At 45.1% G+C, this 20,886-nt stretch overlaps 1 protein-coding gene across 1 annotated transcript in view; it reads right to left on the reverse strand.

The window, feature by feature from the left end:
* Nucleotides 1-20,886, reverse strand: part of kpna1 (karyopherin subunit alpha 1) — a 62,350-nt gene that overhangs the window by 20,402 nt on the left and 21,062 nt on the right. Inside the window, exons 5-9 of the mRNA XM_003227291.4 lie at nt 17,275-17,369; nt 15,559-15,690; nt 4,577-4,665; nt 3,807-3,906; nt 2,830-2,993 (exon numbers count right to left, since the gene is read on the reverse strand). Of these exons, the coding sequence (XP_003227339.3) occupies nt 2,830-2,993; nt 3,807-3,906; nt 4,577-4,665; nt 15,559-15,690; nt 17,275-17,369 (580 nt within the window). The remainder of the gene's footprint in view (nt 1-2,829; nt 2,994-3,806; nt 3,907-4,576; nt 4,666-15,558; nt 15,691-17,274; nt 17,370-20,886) is intronic.

Here is a 20,886-nt window from a genome sequence, read left to right on the forward strand (position 1 = left end):
GCTTACTACAAGTGAAGGGATGGTATAATTTGCTGTCTATATGTCAGATGCATGCAATTTCACATTGGAAAACAGCACCAACATTTTTTCCTGGGAAAGCGCTTTGGGAACTGCATTAATCCCAGCTACTGGGTATTTTTTGTGTGTGTGCATGTAGAGAATGTGAACTATAAGGTAAACGTAAAGGTTTCCCCTGACGTTAAGTCCAGTCATGTCTTACTCTGGGGGTTGGTGCTCATCTCAATTTCTAAGCCGAAGAGCCGGCATTGTCCGTAGACACCTCCAAGGTCATGTGGCCGGCATGACTGCATGGAGCGCCGTTACCTTCCTGCCGGAGTGGTACCTATTGATCTACTCACATTGGCATGTTTTCGAACTGCTAGGTTGGCAGAAACTGGAGCTAACAGCGGCCGCTCACGCCGCTCCTGGGGTTTGAACCTGGGAGCTTTCAGTCTGCAAGTTCAGCAGCTCAGTGCTTTAACCCACTTCGCCACCGTATGAACTATAAAGCTAATGATATTGAATAAGACTCTGCAAAGCCTTGTTTAATTGAAATAATACATCATTTTAACTCATTTTTCTTTATCAACATCTTCATGCTACTGAAAACATCCCATTAAGCAGTAAAAAAACCTCACCTCTGGATCTATCTTATTTCATATAACTGAAGCAAGGGAACAGGTTGTCAGAAGTGGTCAACCAAATGAAAAGCCTCTACTTGAATGTCACTTATGATTTATACATTTTATTTTAGGAAACAGCAGTTTTCATGTTTCATCATAAGATTATTCTTTGTTTCCCTAAGGAACTATACTTATGTTTCTCTGATGCTTGTATCATCCTAGGGACCACAAAGCCAAAAGATAAAAGATGAAAATGAAAGATATTACAGCCTAACGTAACAGTGAACATCAATTCAAGTAAACTCAAAAATATTTTCTAAGCACCAAGTAGAATATACTCACTGATTTGATTAGACTACTTTTGTTCCATTGATTCAATTGGTAGAGCACATTGCTAGTATGTTACACAAGTTCTGGCATATAAGAAGAACTGAAGAGAGGTAAAATGCAAGGCTCTGCTTATTTTGAAGATTCCTAGTAGCTGGTATTGCAAGATTCTTTCAACCTTGGTGAAACACTGCACTGCTTAGCCAAGCAGTAGATCTCACTTTCTACACATTTATGAATGGAAGTACAGTAGAATCCCGGTTAACAAAGTTCCGGTTAACCGAGTTGAATTATCTGAGGCGTTGCCGGGGGTGCCCCTTCCTCTCCCTCTCCTTCTCTTGAGCGAATGGAGCTCAAGAGAGGGAGAGCGAGAGGGAGGAGGAAACGCCACGGAAGTGCCCCACGATCACTGCTGCAGCGATCGTGGGGCAGTTCCCAAGGGGCTAGGGCTCGCCGAGGGACGTCTCCCCGAATCTCCCTTGGCTAGGCCCTTGCTGGAGGAAAAAGTTTCCTCCAGCAATGGCCTGGCTGAGGAAAACAATGGCCTGGCCAATGCTGCCTCCCTCCCTGCCCCAGAATTTCCTTCACTTTTCATTTCTTGCATTAAGAGGGTAAGCCTGAACTTATTTATTTGCAGAGCTTTTTGTAATATTGAAATAAAGTTTACATATATATGGTTGTGCATAATCACAACTCATCTATAGTGTACTTATTTACGCTTTTAGATAAACATAAGTAGTCAGTGTTTTCCACTATTAAAATTACACAAAAATGATACATCCTTTTTTTGACTGGGTTATTCTGCTTTTTCTAGCAGGTGATCAGTTCTCAGATTGCTTTTTAAAAACTCAATTTATATATATATTTTAAAACTGTGCTTTACTGTCCATGCGTTATTAATTCCAGAACTCTAGACCACAGTGTCAAGGGACTCTCCCATTAAGAAAAAAGTGCTAAGCTCTCCATGTTACCTTTCAAAAGTCCTCAAATTTTATTTATTAGTTATGTGAAGCTTGTACTCTTCATATAACAATGAGCATTATGTTCCCTGCATGTTGGTAAAATTGTCATTTTGAAAGGGATCTTGCAGCCATTTCTAGAAATCTGTCTTGCCACCCTGTTTAGCTGTGTCTCCAATGCTTGAATGTATGGTTACAAAGTGATATAACTAAATATAAATGTCACCCTATACATTTACAATAATGTTAAAATGAACCTGGAACAGATGACCCTATCTTTGGGAAGCAGCAACACAAACCTTTGGATAGGTTTCCCCTGGGGGTTCATTCATAACTTGGTATACAGTAGAATCTTGTGTATGTGTGTGTGTGTGTATGTTTGTGTGCGTGCGTGCCATCTTCTTCAGTAGGATATATATATATCCTACTGAAGAATGGGAAAAGATAGCTGATTCTCATTCAAATAAAACATTAATCAGTATTATTCAGACTGAGGATAGTTATTAATGTTGAATTCCAGATGGTATGCTATCAGAGCCCAGTGATAATGAGATCCCTGAGGTGAGTCCATGGTACACATAGACAATTTAAAATGATACCTGAAGGTGCTACAGAGCATCTATGGCAGCAAACCAAAAGAGCCATCACCACATCCAATTAGGACCTTAATCTGAATGATATTTTGAAGATGTGCTTTCTTCAGCAACAGCCTAAAAAGCTGCAAACATTGTTAAGAGATTCTAAAGCAAACAGACTGTTTGCCTAAAGTTATTTAGAAAATGAGGCACTAAGCTCATCTGAACCTACTTACTCTTTTCATTTAGGTTAGAATAGTTAATGTCAATCCTACATCAATGAAAGGAACAGGCTGGCAATGACTGAAAAGAAAAGAGCATATTTACTTAATCAAAAATCCTTACATCAGCAGCTCCACAAGTCTCCTACATACTCCAGCATCAATCACAGCCTGTATTTTGTCATTGGGTCCATCAGACAAGTATGAGAGTGCCCAACATGCATCAGCGAGAACATCTGTGTCATTGACAAATAGCAGCCATGAGAGCACACTTAAACAGGGAGACACCTGTAAAGAAATGAGAATGTTGAATAAATTAATTGATGCCAAAGAGTGTGCCTTTTACCCCCATCCCCCACTTATACTGAACTCTTTAGTGTACAAATCAACAACAATATGAAAAAGATAATCATAATAAATCAAGTGAGGACATGTGCAAGAAGTTCAGAGAGGCCCCTTCTATACTGCCATATAAAAGTCAGATTATCCGCTTTGAACTGGATTATACGGTAGTGTATACTCATATAATCAAGTTCTGCTTTGATAATCTAGATCAGTGGTTCTCAACCTGTGGGGTCTCCAGTTGTTTTGGCCTACAACTCCCAGAAATCCCAGCCAGTTTACCAGTTGTTAGGATTTCTGGGAGTTGATGGCCAAAACATATGGCAGTGTAGAAGGAGCCAGGACCCCTTCCTTTTTGAAGTACCTTACATAAGCAGAGTTCTCCCTCCCTCCCCTTTCCCAGATCTGGGTTCCTTGAAGAAAATCCAGTCAGTGCTATATGTGTGGCTAGCCCCCTTCTGGTTTTTTCTCTCAGTCAGTATGTATAATGCAAAAAATCTGAAAAATGTCTGGTCCCAAGCATTTAAATAAGGGAGACAATAAAATATGTACAAGCATTTGCATCCGTTTTCTGTTATAGCTTGAGAGCCCTTAGAAAATGTACATTAAAGCCTACTTCTGCAGGATAACTTGTTCCTTCTACCCTCAGAAGCCTTCAGCCACACAAACCACAAAAAGGTGTAATCCAAACTCTTATTGTTGTTTTTTCATCCATAAAAAACAACTTTCTCCTAACTTTTTTCAAACTTTATTTCCCACCTTAACAAAGTCTGGAGGAGGATTCTTCCCCCTGCAGAGATTAGAGAGTGCCCACACAGCATTCCGAGTCATGGTAAGACGGTTCTGTTTGGAAAGTAATCTGAAAATACAATTTAAAAAAACACACAGCTTTTAAAATATATTTAAAAAATCATTGCTAGAAATGTTTAAAACCATACATTTCTTGATGATACTAGTAGGTTCATACTAAAATGCCCTCACTTCATGCAATTGCATGAGCAGATGATAAAAGCTGTTGCAGTGAAGGGAGCACATGGGTGTTGACGAAAAAAGAAAAAAAACACACACTTATTTGCACAAGCAAGATGAAGTATTATTCATAATGAAGGGAAGTACTTCTCTTTTATACATTCTTCTCCATGAAATACATTGTAACCATGAGCGTCAGCTTCAAAACCAATGAAGTACATTCAGACAATAACCAGGGCCTGAGCAACTGTAGAAAGCTAGCATGCCCCTGCACCACTACTGGTAAAAAATAACAAAATAATAAGGTTCTAAATGCCCTCTACAGGAAATGGAGTGTATTATCAGTCATTTTATCAGTCTCTTATGTCATTTTAGCTACAAGAGAGGCCTTTTTTCAACAATGAGAACAAGAGTGGAAATTTACTTCCTGTTTTTTTTTAAAAAAAGGTCTTTCCTGTGCCTAAATTTGCTGAGGAAGCACAAAATGTAGTGGAGATGCACTTAACACATTCCTAGAGGGGATTTGTGGATATTATTGCTACAGCATTTATAAGACTTACTGTAATAAAGGGGGCAAGATGTTGCAGTCAAGCACATAGTCTCGACACATAGTACTGTCGCCTGCAATATTGCCAAGAGCCCAGACAGCCTAAAAGTGAAGAAAAACAAACAGTGGTAAACACATTTTCATGTTTTGTAGTCTGACATAGAATTTGAGAATATGTAAAGTCCACCTTTCAGTAATACTCTCACAACTTAAAATAAAATAATTACATAATAGAAAAGCATTCAGTTACAGAACTACAACAAACGAAGACACAATGAAACAATGAAATGAGAGGCTAGCATAAAATCCTGGTCACATTAAAAGCTTGGACAAATACAACGTTTTTTACCTTGCACAAAAAAGGAATTCAGGATTCTGTCAAGATGTCTGTTAAAATTTCTCTCAGACAAGAGAAACTGCAATTTCCAAACAACAAAGGATAGGAAATTGCAATAACATTTATGTATTTATTTATTTACAGCATTTATATTCCGCCCTTCTCACCCCGAAGGGGACTCAGGGCGGATCACGTTACACATATAGGCAAACATTCAATGCCTTTTAACAGAACAAAGACAAGACAAACATAGGCTCCGAGCGGGCCTCAAACTCATGACCTTCTGGCCAGAGTGATTCATTGCAGCTGGTTTCAGCTGGCTTGCTCTCCAGCCTGCGCCACAGCACATTGAAATATGCAATACATATAGAGGCAAATGTAGCTATTGAAAGCAAAAACAACGGAAACAATCAATAAAGGAATCAACACTGTACCAAGTGAGCTTTTGTCCTTATTGCAATATAAAATTATTTGCAAATCATTTAGTAACAAAGAGAATTCTACCAGATAAACAGTAAGCCACATACAGTTTTCTTTGAAATTTACTACGAAATCCAGAAGAAGTAGTAATTAATTCCTCTCTGGCATCATGATAAAAATGACAAGAGAACAAGATAGCGTATTTAGTCAAGTCTAGTGCACCATTGAATGTAATGTGCACCTCAATTTTGAGGTGCACATTACAAAAAAAAAAAAAAGGATTTGCTAAAGAAGGAAGGAAAAGTGCACTTCCAATAGTGCTGGCAAGTCTGACGGCCTTGGTTAGATGGAGAACGATGCCACTTCTCAATAATAATAATAATAATAATAATAATAATAATAATAATAATAATAATAATATCCCGCCCCATCTCCCCGAAGGGACTCAGGGTGGCTCACAACAGGGACAAGCCCGAAACAACGACACAACATATTTGACAAAAACTTAAAACATTTCAACAATACACAAAATAAAATAATGGACAACACATTAAAATCCAAGCAGATAAAATCAGAGTAATTAAAAGCAAACCAGCAGGGACAGGTTTCATAAAGTGCTGTATCATGGAAATGAGTAACAGTGATAAAGTATGGTTGCTTACCTGTAACCATGTTTCTCCGAATGGTGATCTGTGGAATCCACACATATTGGTAATTCCCTGCACCTGTGCAGCTTGTCCGGAACTTAAAACAGCTGTATGTAGTTTGGCTACAGCCCCACCCACCTTCCCCTGAAGGTATATAGCCTCAGGTGGGGATGTAGCCCACGTTCCCTACCGCCGTAGCGGCAGTTGAGAGAGGCATGATGTGAGCGGGGAGGATGGGTGGGGATGTGTGGATTCCACAGATCACCATTCGGAGAAACACGGTTACAGGTAAGCAACCATACTTTACTCCTCATGGTGTCTGTGGAATGCACACATATTGGTAGATTAGCAAGCCACTTACCGAGGTCGGAGGGCATCATGCCACTGCTGAGAACAGCACCGCTCTCCCGAAGGACGCCTGGCGCTTGGACAGCAGATCCACCTTGTAGTGTGACACGAAGGTAAGTGGTGTAGACCAGGTCGCTGCCTTGCAGACTTCTTCCAAGAGTACACCGCGGCCAAAGGCTGTGGAGGCCGCAACGGCCCGTGTGGAGTGGCCCCTGAGCCCCGAGGGCGGCTCCTGTCCTGCCATCTGGTATGCGAGTTTAATCGTGGCGACCACCCACGCCGATAGCCGCTGTGGAGACACAGGGGTCCCCTTCGCGTCCGCCCTATACTTCAAGAAGAGGCGAGGAGACTTCCTGAACTCCTTTGTTCGCTCAACGTAGAATGCCAATGCCCTGCGGACGTCTAACAGGTGAAGGGCCTGTTCTAATGGAGTAGCAGGCTGTTGGAAAAAGGCCGGGAGCACGATGTCTTGTGCCGAATGGAATAAGGTAACGACCTTGGGAAGGAAGGCGATGTCAGTCCTCATCACAACTTTGTCCTTATGGAACCTCATGTAAGGATCGTCGACGCGCAGAGCGCAGAGTTCACTGGTGCGTCTCGCCGTCGTAATAGCCACCAAGAAGGCTGTCTTCCACGACAGGTAGGCAAGGTCGATTGTGGCGAGAGGCTCAAACGGGGCCTTTGTGAGCGCCGAGAGAACAAGACGAAGTTGCCAAGCGGGCGGCGGGAGGGCGCGAGGTGGATAGGTGTTTTTATAGCCCTGCAGGAAAACCTGGACCATGGGGTCCTGGAAGCAAGACATGAGGCCATGTCGCTTTCGATAGGCAGAGATCGCCGCTAGGTAACATTTGACAGAGGAGAGTGCCATGCCTCTGTGCGCCAGGGAGGCGAGGAAGTCCAACAAGAGGGGTGTTGGCGCAGCTAGCGGGTCAGCCCCCTGCTGCTCCGCGAATTCTGTGAACTTCTCCCACTTGTAAGCGTATGACCACTGGGTGGACGGTCTGTGCGCTGCTGCCAGTATGTCCAGCACGGCTTTGGAGAATGGTTGGGGCGCACTCTCCACGCCACGAGATGAAGCCAGTGGATGTCCGGGTGGCGGACTGTGTCCCTCTCGCACGTCAGAAGATCTGGCCGGCGGGGAAGGTCGTAATGACGTCCGTCTGCCATGGCTGCCAAGAGGGGGAATCAGGGCTGGAGCGGCCACCAGGGTGCTATCACGATGGCGTCCGCCTTGTCATGATACAGCTTGGACACTACCCTGGATAGGAGTGGAGTGGGCGGAAACGGGTACAGAAGAGGGCCTGTCCAGCGAAAGAGGAACGCGTCCCCGAGGCAACGCGTCCCGGCCGGCTTCGTCCCCCAGGCGCAGAAGAGATCGCACTTGGCATTGTCCTGGGATGCGAACAAGTCTATGGCTGGACAGCCCCAGCGACGAAATATCGCTGCCACTTCGTCGCCGTGGAGGGACCACTCGTGGCCGGTGCTCGGAGTCCTGCTGAGGTGGTCGGCCAAGACGTTGGAGTGTCCTGGCAGGTGTACTGCAGACAGTAGGATGGCGTTCTCCACGCACCAATTCCAGATCGTCACGGTGAGAGACAGTAGGGCGCGGGACCTCGTGCCCCCTTGCTTGTTCACATACCAGACCACCGTGGTATTGTCTGTACAAACTTGTACTGCATGCCCCCTCAGGATGTCTTGAAAGGTCTGCAGGGCCTTGTACAAGGCGAGGAGCTCCAGCAGGTTGATATGTCGCTTGCGCTCGGCTGGTGTCCACTGGCCGCGCACGGCAAGGCGTCCGGTATGGGCGCCCCACCCGAGGGGAGAGGCGTCTGTCGTGATGGTACGGGATGGGTCCCGAACACGGAAGGGCATGCCCTTGCAGGCGTTTGTCCTGGACAGCCACCAGAGCACGGAGTGGCGGACGTGCGGCGGCGGGGTGAGCAGCGTGGAAGGGTCGTCCCGCAATGGCCTGAAGCTTTGGAGAAACCAAGATTGAAGGGGTCGCATCCGAAGTCGTGCCAACGGAGTGACTGACGTTGATGCCATATAGCCCAGCGCAGACTGGATGTGGTCTGCCCGCACCAAGGGCTGGTGTCTTATCCGCAACAGTGATGAGCGAAGTGCGAGAAAGCGCTCCTCTGGTAAGTATGCTCTCCGGGAGGTCGAGTCGAGAAGAGCCCCGATGAACTTGGTTCTCTGCGACGGCTGGAGGTTGGATTTTGTGTGATTCACAACCAGACCCAGGGTCTGGAGAAGCGAAAGAGTGAAGCTAATATCGTGGAGGAGGTGGTGGCGGGAAACCGCGACCAGCAGCCAGTCATCGATGTACGGGAACACCGTGACCGCCTGGGTCCTCAGGTGTGCCGCCACCGCCGCCATCACTTTTGTAAATACCCGGGGAGCCGTGGAGATCCCGAAGGGGAGGACGCGGAAAGAAAATGCTTTATTGCCAATCATAAAAGATAAAAAACGATGATGTCGCGAAGCTATGTGGAAATAAGCGTCTCGGAGGTCAATTGTCGCGAACCACGCCCCCTCCGGGAGGAGAGGGAGAATGGTCGCAAGAGTTACCATCCGAAAAGTGGGTGCCCAGATATAAGTGTTGAGGGCTCTCAAATCCAAAATAGGGCGCTGACCTCCGCCCTTCTTTGAAACTAAAACATACTTAGAAAAAAATGCCCTAGAAAAAGAACTGGGGTGCAAGGGGATCACTGCCCCTTTATCTAGCAAAGTGCACACCTCTTGCCACAAAACTTCCGATGGCTGGGTGGCCCTAACGTGGCCTGTAGCTGGCCGCGTATGGAAATCAACTGAGTAGCCATTCTGGACTACATCCAAAACCCACCTATCCGTGGTAATGGCGGTCCACGCCGCCGAAAACTGCTGCAGGCGTGACCCAAACGTAAAATGTACCCCTGGTAGGGCTTGACGCTCCTCTAGCGCCGAAGGGTCAGCAAGGGAAAAAGAAAAATCACCGTCGTGCGGGGATAAACCCGTCACCAAACGTGTAGTGGGTGCCCCAAGGGGCGAATGGGTGGCGCTAAACGCGCCATCTGGACTGGGACTGGAAGCGGCCCCTACCCTGCTGCCGAGAGCGGGACGGCAGAGGCTGACGAGTTGTCTGCGACGCTGGCGGCTGCGAGAAAGGTCTAGTGCCCGCATTGTAGGGCCTGCGACTGTAGGTGCTGGATGGTGTCCACCTGCTGCGGCCCTGGTATCTCTGAGTGGTATACCCATATTTGTTGGCCGCCTGTCTGACCTCCTGCTTAAGTTTCAGCTTCTCATCTGTCTCCGGATTGAAAAGGCCGGTGTCATGAGAGGGTAGATTTTCGGCGAGAGCTTTCCCCTCCTCCGACAAGGTTGATGCACGCAGCCAAGCATGCCGGCGTATCGCAGTAGAGGTGGCAAACATGTGACCCACAGTGTCCGCCGTATGTTTAGCCATATCTTTCTGTGCTCTAGACAGCAAAAGGGCTTCCTGGTGCACTGCCGAAGCATAGGCTTGATGCTCGGGGGGGGGGGGGAGGCTACGTATGCGCCCATACGTTTCCAAAGGTATTCTTGATATGCAGCCATGTATGCGCCACAGTGCGCCAGACGCGTGACGAAGGCTGCGCCAGTGTGCACCTTCCTGCCCAGGCTAACACCACAATGGTGTTAGGCTGCGGAGGTTTGGCAACCCAGGGAGCCGTTGCGAGATCAATTTTATAGAGCAGCTCATTCCTCCTAGCGACTGGAGCTACAGCGGGAGGAGGAACATCAGGAGTCTTGGTGAGTTGCAGTATGTAGGGTATGGCTGGCAACACCGTGGCAGGGAGCGGAGCCTGCTGCTGCTGGTCAGAAGGAAACAAGAAGTCCTCTACGGGCTTCTGAGGGGCCGCCACTGGGACCTTGAGGGCCTTAGTAAGACGTGACAACAAGGCCGGAAGGGAAGCAGTGTCCGCAGCCACAGACGTCTCGTCCTGCCCTTCCTGGTACTGTTCCACCACGGAACAAGAAGTATGGGAACCAGAAAGTGAGATAGGATCCACTCCTGGAGCACTCATGGAGGCCTCGGTATGGGAGGCTTGTAAGGGCTGTGGGCGATTTCGCAAGGATGAGAGTGGAGGCTGGGCCCTCTGGTCCTCTGGAACCAGGACGGGTCCAAACACATAGGCCCGGCCCCCTGGGGACCGATGTATGAAGTCATTACGGTATGGCCCATCCCAGCCCACCGAGTCACCATACCAAGTGACTAGGCTGCCCGATTCAGCCCCCTCCCTCCTGGGGGAGGCAAACTGTGAGAGGCCGGCCTGGGAGGGGCTGCTGGAGGCATAGAAGGAGGGCAGAGGCGATGGTATACACGGCAAGGAGGTCGAGGCAGGCCCATGCCCTAAAGGGGATAGCTTCTGCTCACCCAAGCCCCCGAATCCCGCGGAGGCGGCTGTCTGCCGCTGGTCCCGATGGTCCAACCCCTCAGCTGTGTGCAGCACAGCGGTCTGGGTCCCTGAGCGGGGGGCTGCCTCCGCTTCGGGGAGGAGCTCCGCACCTGCTTGCTGGCCTGGCGTCCTCGGCGTGGCTCGCCCGGCCTCATGCGGCCTCTGCGCTGCGGTGGGCGGGGCCTGAGAGGACCCGGATGCAACCGTCTGCGCCGCTGGCCGCATGGCTGGGGACGCTGCTGAATCCGCGTCCCTGCGCCTCTTTTTCTTTTTGCGGCCTCGCTCTTCTCCCGGGGTCTGGGGAGACCGGGTTCGCTCCGGAGACGGGGAGCGTGGCCGCCTGGAAGCCGAGGCCCGCGGAGAGGTAGGTGGTGGCTGACTCGGCCGGGTAACGGCCGGAGAAGGTGGAGGGAGCTGCCGCTTCTCCAGCTCAATAGGGAAGAGCGCGCGCTCATACAGGAGCGCCTTCAGCCGCGCCTCCCTATTCTTCCTGGCCTGGGGTGTGAATGCCTTGCAAACCCCGCAGGTCTTCACGGAGTGCGTCTCACCCAGGCAAAGGAGGCATCTCTCATGGCCATCCGAGTCTGGGAGTTTTCCCCTACAGCCCGAGCATTTCTTAAATCTAAGGGCCATGCTGGCTAACTGGACCTGAGCCACAATGCAAAAACAAAAAAGCCAAACTAAAAGCAAGTTCCTCAATGCTGCTACGGCGGCAAAAAAAGGAACGTGGGCTACATCCCCACCTGAGGCTATATACCTTCAGGGGAAGGTGGGTGGGGCTGTAGCCAAACTACATACAGCTGTTTTAAGTTCCGGACAAGCTGCATAGGTGCAGGGAATTACCAATATGTGTGCATTCCACAGACACCATGAGGAGTAAAGTGCCATACGCTTTTAAAACATAAAGAAGTATTCTGATGACAGCTCTATTGGGCCTATTCATTCAAACATGCTCTGGAACAACCATGTTTTCAATTCCTGGCGGAAAATGGGCAGGGAAGGAGCTCTCCTTCCTTTAGAAAAGGAAGAGCCTCAGCGGCACCTACAAGGACAGTGGTCCTTCGTGACACAGTGTTTCTGCTTGTGAGGGGTAACATGAAACTAAATGTTGATGAAAATCTCACAGTCTTTGAAGATATTACCACATGTTCTTTCACAGGCAAGTTTCTACTGGGGAAAGATATCCCAAAAGCGACCCCCAAATTAGAAAAAAAAAAAAAACCTTGAAAAAGTTACAAGAAAAACTCTATTTCCTACCACGTGGAGCAAGGCATCTGAGAGCAATTTTGATATCCAGGTTAATAAGGAGTTCTTCTGATAACTAGATTCCACATCAACTAGATAAAATCAATACTCTGAATTGATCCCAAAGCTAACCTACAGCCAACTAATAACCAAGTGGCCAATTAGAGGATTTGGTAAGACTCCAAAATAACATAGGGACAATAGCCCTCGCCCTCTGTTGTTTCCCAATGCCTCATGTTCAGAGAGAGAGAGAGAGAGTTACATATGATCATAGTGAGTTTTCTCATTATTTTGCCAATTGGATCAACATTTTAATGAGGTCACCCACCAATCCCCAAAGATCATGGTAAGGCTGACAACTACAAAAATAAGTAGTCGAGTCTCACTTATCCAAGCCTTGCTTATCCAAGCCTCTGGATTATACAAGCCATTTTTGTAGTCAATGTTTTCAATATATCATGATATTTTGGTGCTAAATTCGTAAATACGTAAATACATAACATTACTGCGTAGTGAACTACTTTATCTGTCAAATTTGTTGCATAACATGATGTTTTGTTGCTTAATTTGTAAAATCATAACCTAATTGATGTTATCCAAGATATTCGCTTATCCAAGCTTCTGCTGGCCCGTTTAGCTTGGATAAGTGAGACTCTACTGTATGGAAGAAAATAAAACCTAAACAATCAAGATTAAGCCACTGACATTATTTTTAAAAACCCAACTATTGCAGAGAATGTATCAAAATACTTTTAAAATGTAAAAGTAAGGAATATATCAGCATTAGAAGGTCATTTTAGGGAAAACAGATATAAAATTAAAGACATAACTTGAAAATCAGAGGAATTCCTTTTTTTAACTTACAAAAAATAAAAAAAAAATACGACTTAATTCCCTTCAATTAAAATGGATGTACTAGAAGATGTGGTCTGCTAAGTAGTTTGAACTTGAGCTGTATAGGGCTTTGTTGGTCATAACCAGCACTATTTTGATGGAAAAAGTGGTTAAATGCTCACTTGAAGAGTCAGTTGATCAGCATAGAAAAGCCAAAAGGCATCATGCATGACTGGAAAATTGGCTACACCGGGGAGATTATATGATAGATTCTGCAATCCAATTCCCTCATTGATGATAATCACTCTGTCATTTGATTTCAAGTGAGTTATCTTTATTGCTCCTGCTTTGGTTGCTTCTCTGGACTTAATAAAGGACACCAAAGAATCCGATAGGTCTAAGGGCAAACTTCCTGTTGCTCCACAAGCTCACCTGGGGACCTGAAAGAGGTCACCATCCTTGGCTCAGTCCAAACTGGCCCAGAGAGAGGTCTGCATTCGACAAGCACTGGACATCTATTGTTTAGCTCTTCAATGGACCTGAGAACACCATCACAACTCACTCGCCTACTGTCTTATGTTTGGGATGGACAGTTGTTAGGCTCAGCCACCCCTCCCCCTCCCAGGAAACCACAATATTCCTTATTCTCTGGAAAAGGGATCTTAACCTAGCAAAATGTATCAGAGCCCTATTATGACACAGCCCATGAAAGCCCCATAGATCTACATGATTCTCCAAATGATCCTGTTCATTCTGCCCCAACTCCAAAATTACAACTGGCTCATGACCCTAAATCTCAAGGATGCCTATTTTCCCATCTCTGTGTGCCCATCTCATCAATGTTTCTTGAAAGTGAAAGGAAAACTGGGAGGAGAGATCCCAGTGCTGGTCCTCTTCCCATTTGTACTTTCAGAAATTGTTTTTGAGAATACAAAGTTCTTGGATACATCTCAATGAAGCACTTGTCCTAGAATTCTATAATCGATTAACTGATATGTCTTAATACTTTAAAAATCTATGTCTCTATGTGATTCAATATCCCAATAATAAAAGCAAGCTAAAAAGCCACCCTATAAGACTGCAGACAAGGAGGAAGCGGGTCTTAATTTAGTATCTATGATGCTTTTATTTGTACTAATGGAGCCTCCGGTGGCCTAGGGGATAAAAGCCTTGTGACTTGAAGGTTGGGTTGCTGACCTGAAGGCTGCCAGGTTTGAATCCCACCCGGGGAGAGCGCGGATGAGCTCCCTCTATCAGCTCTAGCTCCATGAGAGAAGCCTCCCACAAGGATGGTAAAACATCAAAACATCCGGGCATCCCCTGGGCAACGTCCTTGCAGACAGCCAATTCTCTCACTCCAGAAGCAACTCCGGTTGCTCCTGACACGAAAAAAAATTGTACTAATGAAACACAGGCAGCTGAAAATTATACTGTACGCAACAAACACTTATAAATGTATGTCTATTTTAATACATAAATATTTTAAAAATCTATGTCTCATTCTATTTTCCAGCTCACAACCAAGTCTGGGAATGCTGTAGTCATGGATTCAGAAACACTCTGTGGGATACCTGCTTTGGACCATTTAGGGCAGGGGTGCCCAAACTTTTTAAGTTGAGGGCCAATTCACAGTCTCACAGTCTGTTGGGGGGGGGGGGCAGATTATAGTTTGAAAAAAAAACAACATTCCTATGCACATTGCATATATCTTATCTGTAGTGCAAAAAAAATTATGAAAGAATACAAACATAAAACAAATAACCATTTTAATGGGAAGTGTGGGCCTGCGTTTTGGCTGATGAGAGAGTCAAGTTGATTAGGACTATTGTTGTGTGCCTTCAAGTTGTTTCAGACAGTGGCATATGCTGTCTCAGAGTCTGGTGGAGTCTCCTTCTCTGGAGTTTTTTTTTTTTAGCAGAGGCAGCATGGCCACCTGTCAGGAGGGCTTTGATTGTGGCAAGGGGGACACAGTTGACACCTGGATCTCCCCTTTTCTTCCCAAGGGGGGAATCGCAGCAACGGGCACAGAAGAAAGGGAGAGAAGGTAGCCAGGCAGGTGCTCGGCCTCCAGTGCCCGCCCTTCCCGGCCATGCATCATCAGTGATGGTGGCAGTGGCAGCAGCGAGCAAGGAGGGCAATTGGGGAACCTTCCTTTGCAAAGAAATAAAGAAAAGGTTGCAGGGGAAGAAAGAGGGAGAGGCAAGAGGCCACTGAGACGTGATACCTGAGGCCAAAGGGCACAAAAGGCCACCACCCCTCTTTCTCTCCTTCTGAGGAGCCCACCTTTTCCAGGGCCGTGATTCCCAAATAGGAAGGAATGAACAAAGAGAGGAAGGAAATCAAGAAGGGGGGGGGGAGAGGAAAGAAGGTCACAATTGGCCCCAGGGCTAGACTTTGAACATGCCTGATTTAGAGGGGCTCTTGAGTTGATTCTTCCAGCTCAGCCTTTTTCTGACTAAGCAGGAGAGTATGACAAGTTTTTGCTAGCATGGTAGGAAATAAAAGTTTTCACTGAGGAGAGTGCGAATATGCATTGTTTATAAAAAATAACTTCATAAGAAGTCAATATCGTCTCATAACAAATATGCAGAAAAATGTCTTCATTAATTTTTGAATGAAAATTTTCCTAACAATACCCAAGAACAAGGGGTCACATACATACACACGTATTTCATTTTCTCTATTCCTATTCCATTTTGTTTGATCTCTGTACTGAAATTTCAATGTTTCCTGTTGAGAACCTAACCTGTTCTTGCACATCTTCAAATTCTGAGCTGAGTAGTTCTATGAAGATAGGAACAGCCCCTGCTTGGATCACAATCCGAGTCTGAAGGGAATTTCCAGAGGCAATGTTAGTCAGTACCCATGCAGCTTCAAACTGAAACAGGAGACAAAAGAAGCCATTTTCAATAACTATTTGTTAAAGACATGAAGTCTACACTAACCTGGGGGTGCAAGATAACATGCACGTGGCAGCTAGAAAGAGCAAGAGGCAAAATGGCTTTCCCACCCTTATCTAGCAGATACTTCAGACACCATTCCTTCCTCTTTCACACCTGTATTTGTTTTCTGCATCCAATTCTGTAAGTAAAAATTACATCTTAGAAGTGATACAGGCTAGCTGATAGTCTTCAAGCAGCATTTATGCCTGTGTCTAGCTGGAAGGGAAAAATCTATGTATATTCTTTGGCTATTTTTCTGATGTTTCAAGTTGAAGAAGTTTATATAATGCCCATTACTGTATTAGTGTATAAAATATAGTTTCTCGTCTTTTAAAAAGATGTATAAGCAAAGTGTTTGGGGCCACATGATTTTCAAATCTTGGATTTCTTTTGATTTTTGAAATATTTCCATTGCATATACATTGTGAATGAGCGATGGGGGAAAGGGAGTTAGTCACATGTCGAGTGTCACCTGAATCTTTCCTCAAAAAACTCTGACATTCAGAAAAGATTTGTGAAGTGGGCAGGCGAGAGGATTCCACTTACACAAGACCCCTGTCAGGAAAGTGCGAAAGTATCTGGGATGCCTGCTTTTTACAGTGGCCTTGTTAAGTGGAATCCTCCCCCCCCCCTTCCCTTTCCCCGACCAAAGCTACTTACGGAAAACTTAGCAGACACTGAACATATGACTGGTCTCTTTCCCAAAGGCAGAGGTGGGTGGCTGGTGGCAAAAAAATTTGCTTTCAGATTGTTTTGGACTTCCTATAAGAGAAGCTCCACCTTGTACAACTAAAGTCACGGACACCAAGTAAGTAATATTGATAGCAATTAAAATCCCTTTCTCAAAATACATTTTATAAAAGCAATTAGAGCTGATGCAACATAGTACGTAGCTGAAAATCTATGAATTTGCAGGTGGTTGTTTTGAAGTATGTCTCTGTCATAAACTCAACAGAGTCACCCTCAGCTATCTGTAATATTCTTATCACTATAATAGTGAATACAGGTATGTCAACAGATATAGAACAAAATATGATTATTAAAAAACAATAGATTAATATGTTTGCACTGGCTTTTAAAATAGAAGCAGTGTGCAGGTTTGAGTACCCCTCCCTCTGGAATTCTGAACTTCATAATGTTCCAAAATCCAAAAATTGCCCACATTGAGTGGCTGAGATAGTAACACTTTTCTTCTCTGATGATACACAAACTTTGTTTCACTCATAGAATTGAATTAAATTACTGCATATGGAATTACTGTCAGACTAGATGGATGAGATGTATAAGAAAGATGAATTAATATCATGTTTAGACTTAGATCCCATCTCTAGTCTTATCTCGTTATATATCTATGCAGGTTTGTTGACATTCTGCACAATACAGAATACTTCTGGTCCTTAGCATTACATATTAGGGAAGCTTAACGGTATTAGAATTGTATCTAGGACATGTTTCAAATCTAAGTGCAAATATTAAACATTTTATGTAAAGCAATTCTATCTCTCACAGATATTACGCACCTGTAAAGTGCAGTTTTCTTTCCGTTTCAGGAACTCCACAAACCTGGCCACCACTCCTGGTGTACTAATGACTTCATCTATAGGCGGATTTGGTTCTATTTAAAGATACATAAAATGAAGGTATCAGAATAGATACTTTTTGTGATTTTTTTTTTGCACATTTAAACTAGAATGGCATAAATGAAATAATTTAAAAGTTTGACCACTGATATCTATAGTTATAGCTTAAAACTTCTATGCCCTGATAAGCAATACACTTCCCTGCTTGAACGGTCATTCTATTTAATGCTTGGGACTACAGAGCTGAAGGACAATACACTGTTCCCACACATCAAGCAGAAGAAATATTTACAAAAAATTCAATATTAGGATAGAGAAGCCGCCTTATCAAATTTGCAGATGACACCAAGTACCCAGGGTAGCCACAGGACAAGATCAGGATTCAACATTACCTTGGCAAATTGTAGAAACGGGCCTAAACTAAAAAGGTGAGTTTCAACAGGGAGAAATGTAAGGTATTACATCTAAAAAGAAAACATGAAATGCACAGATATAGGATATATGACATCTAGCTTGAAAGTGTTCCTTCTGAAAGTGTTCCAGGGGTCCTAATAGTGTAATGTGGCAATAAAAAAGCCAATGCAATTCCATGTTTTATCAATAGAAGCATCAACTGTAATAATCAGCCAGTTTCTAACACTATATTTGGCCACCATTATAAAGTGTGTAGGGTTTCTAGATGAAATAGATTATCTAGATACATTTCAATCTGGTGTCAGACCTGAGTATGGAACAGAGACAGGCATGACTGTCTATGCAGGATAATCTATGCAGGAACTAAACAGGAGGTGTGCCACTGTTGGTTCAACTGGACTTCTCAGTGGTTTTTAGTGCCAACTATCTTTTTGATGGAATCTGGGAGCAGTGTTTTACAGTGTCTTTGTTCCTTCCTGGGGGCATAAGCTCAGAAAGTAGCATTGTGGGGGGAGGGTCTCTATGGTCCTTCAGGGCACACCTCTGTCCTTCATGTAATTTAACATACACATAATGTCACTCCCTGCAAAATCTAGCCAGCAACTTAGACCACTTGCAAAGTTTTCTCTGGAATTGGTTTATTGCTCAGAATTCTACCAAAAAAAGTCACTAATGATGTTCTCGCCCCCAAATCCCTGCTTTTCCTACTATACTCATTACCCTGTCCCAAGCCCTCATCACTATTTTCCCACAAGAAAAAGTTAGTCCATCCAGCTGTGCTCCACTCCAGCCTTTCCACCAGCACCTCTGCTGGCCTCGAGATGTCACCGAGAAGACTTATGGTGAACTTCTGGGGCAGCAGAAATCAGCTCCTGACACATAAACCACTGGGTGAAGTCCTGTAGGGTTTTGGAGTTTGGTGATATGAGTATGCTGATGACACTCAAGAGCTATTACTCCTTTCCACCACAATCTGAAGAATCTGTTTTGGTCCTAAACTAGTGTTTGTTATCAGTAATGAGGGCAAAGAAATTGAAATTTAATCTAGAAAAGATGGTGGTGCTCCCTGTGACTAGAAAGGTGGAATTCAGACTGAAATTCAAGGATTCGGGGTTATAATATCTCTGAAGATACAGAATCACAGAATCACATAATTGGAAGAGACCACGTGGGCCATCTACTGCAACCCCCTACCATGTAGGAAAAACACAATCAAAGCTGATGGCCATTCAGCCTCTGCTTAAAAGCCTTCAAGGAAGGCGCTTTCATCACATTCTAAGGCACAGCGTTCCACTGCTGAACAGCTCTTACCGTAAGGAAGATCTTCCTAATGTTCAGGTGGAAAATCTTTTCCTGTCATTTGAACCCATTGCTTCGAGTCCTAGTTTTCAGAGTAGCAGAAAACAAGCCTGTTTCCCTTTCCTTATGACATCCTTTCACATATTTATACATGGCTATCATGTCTCTCAACCTTCTCTTCTGCAGGCTAAACATACCCAGCTCTTTAAGATGCTCCTTATATATGCTCCTAATATTCTCCAGATCTTTGATCATTTCTAACCTCCACAGAAGCAGCGGAGGTTAGACATGGAGTAGCCATAGGTGACAATAAGATACTCAAAGGATTACTGACAAGCAGGGGACTATAATCTCTGAATCTCTGATCTCCGTGGTTCACGGATGCATTACGTCAGATGAAACATGAGTGGAAGAGATTAGAACGTAAATGGTGCAAGAAACCTGATGAAACATCGAAGTCAGCTCTCGAAATACATCAGAAAATCTACGAAGCAGCCACCAGAGAGGCCAAAAAAGAATATAATTCCTCACTGATAGCTTCCGCCAGATCTCGACCTGCTCAAATATTTAAAATTGTTCATAACATCATAAATCCAACCCATCCAGCCAAAGATATGGCCAGTCAAGATATTACAGCAGAGACCTTTCAGAGCTACTTCATAAATAAGATCAATCTGCTTCGTGAAGGGCTACCTCCCACAGAGGACACATCGAGGGAACTAGAAGCTTTCTGGCCATTTAGTGACAAACTTCTAGAACTTTTTGTGTCATTAGAAATGGAAGATCTGGAAAAGACTCTAGCTGCAGCAAGACCAACTACCTGCTCCCTCGACCCTTGCCCCTCCCGGTTGGTTAAGGAGTGCTGGGAGGGACTACGAGATCCCTTAAGGAACATCATTAACAGCTCCTTGGAGCAAGGAATTTTCCCAGTGTGTCTTAAAGAAGCAGTGGTTCACCCTCTTCTGAAAAAACCAAGTCTAGACGCCGCCATACCTAGTAACTATCGCCCAGTTTCAAACCTTCCGTTTTTGAGCAAGGTGATTGAACGGACAGTGGCGGGACAGCTACAGCAATTCTTAGATGAGACTGCGGGCTTAGACCCCTTTCAATCAGGCTTTCGTTCAGGTCATGGGACAGAGACTGTCTTGGTAGATATTACTGACGAAATTCGTCATCAGTTAGACTGGGGCGGATCAGCGCTATTGGTACTCTTGGATCTTACAGCTGCATTCGACACCGTGGACCATGACTTGCTGATCCATCGATTGGCTATGTCTGGTGTACGAGGTTTAGCTCTTAAATGGTTCAATTCGTTTCTCCGGGACCGGAGACAGAGGGTAGAGTGGTCAGGCCAAAGCTCTGAGAGCTCCTGCCTTTGCTGTGGAGTTCCCCAGGGTGCTATCCTTTCGCCCCTGTTATTTAACATCTACGTCCAACCACTTGCTAGACTAGTGCGGAGCTTTGGCATAGAGTGCTACCAGTATGCAGATGATACCCAGCTACTCTTGCATCTTGAACCTGAGACAACCACGATTCCTGAGAACTTTAAGCTGTGTTTGGAAGCAGTGATGAATTGCTGCGAGCGAGTAGACTAAAAGTGAATCCCGCAAAAACTGAGATACTCTGGCCCAGCCAGCCACCAGAGTCAATCCAGTCACTGCCTGATTTTGATGGGGAAGTTCTGGTTCTGTCTGCTACTGTTAAAAGCCTTGGGGTTGTGTTGGACTCATCGCTGACAATGGAGGCCCAGATCACTGCCATAAGTAAGCAGGCCTTTTTTCATCTTCGCCAGGCAAGGAAATTGGCATCCTACCTTTCGAAAGAAGCATTGGCAACGGT

This window comes from Anolis carolinensis, chromosome 2 (genome assembly GCF_035594765.1).
Source record: "Anolis carolinensis isolate JA03-04 chromosome 2, rAnoCar3.1.pri, whole genome shotgun sequence".
NCBI classification, from domain to species: Eukaryota; Metazoa; Chordata; class Lepidosauria; order Squamata; family Dactyloidae; genus Anolis; species Anolis carolinensis.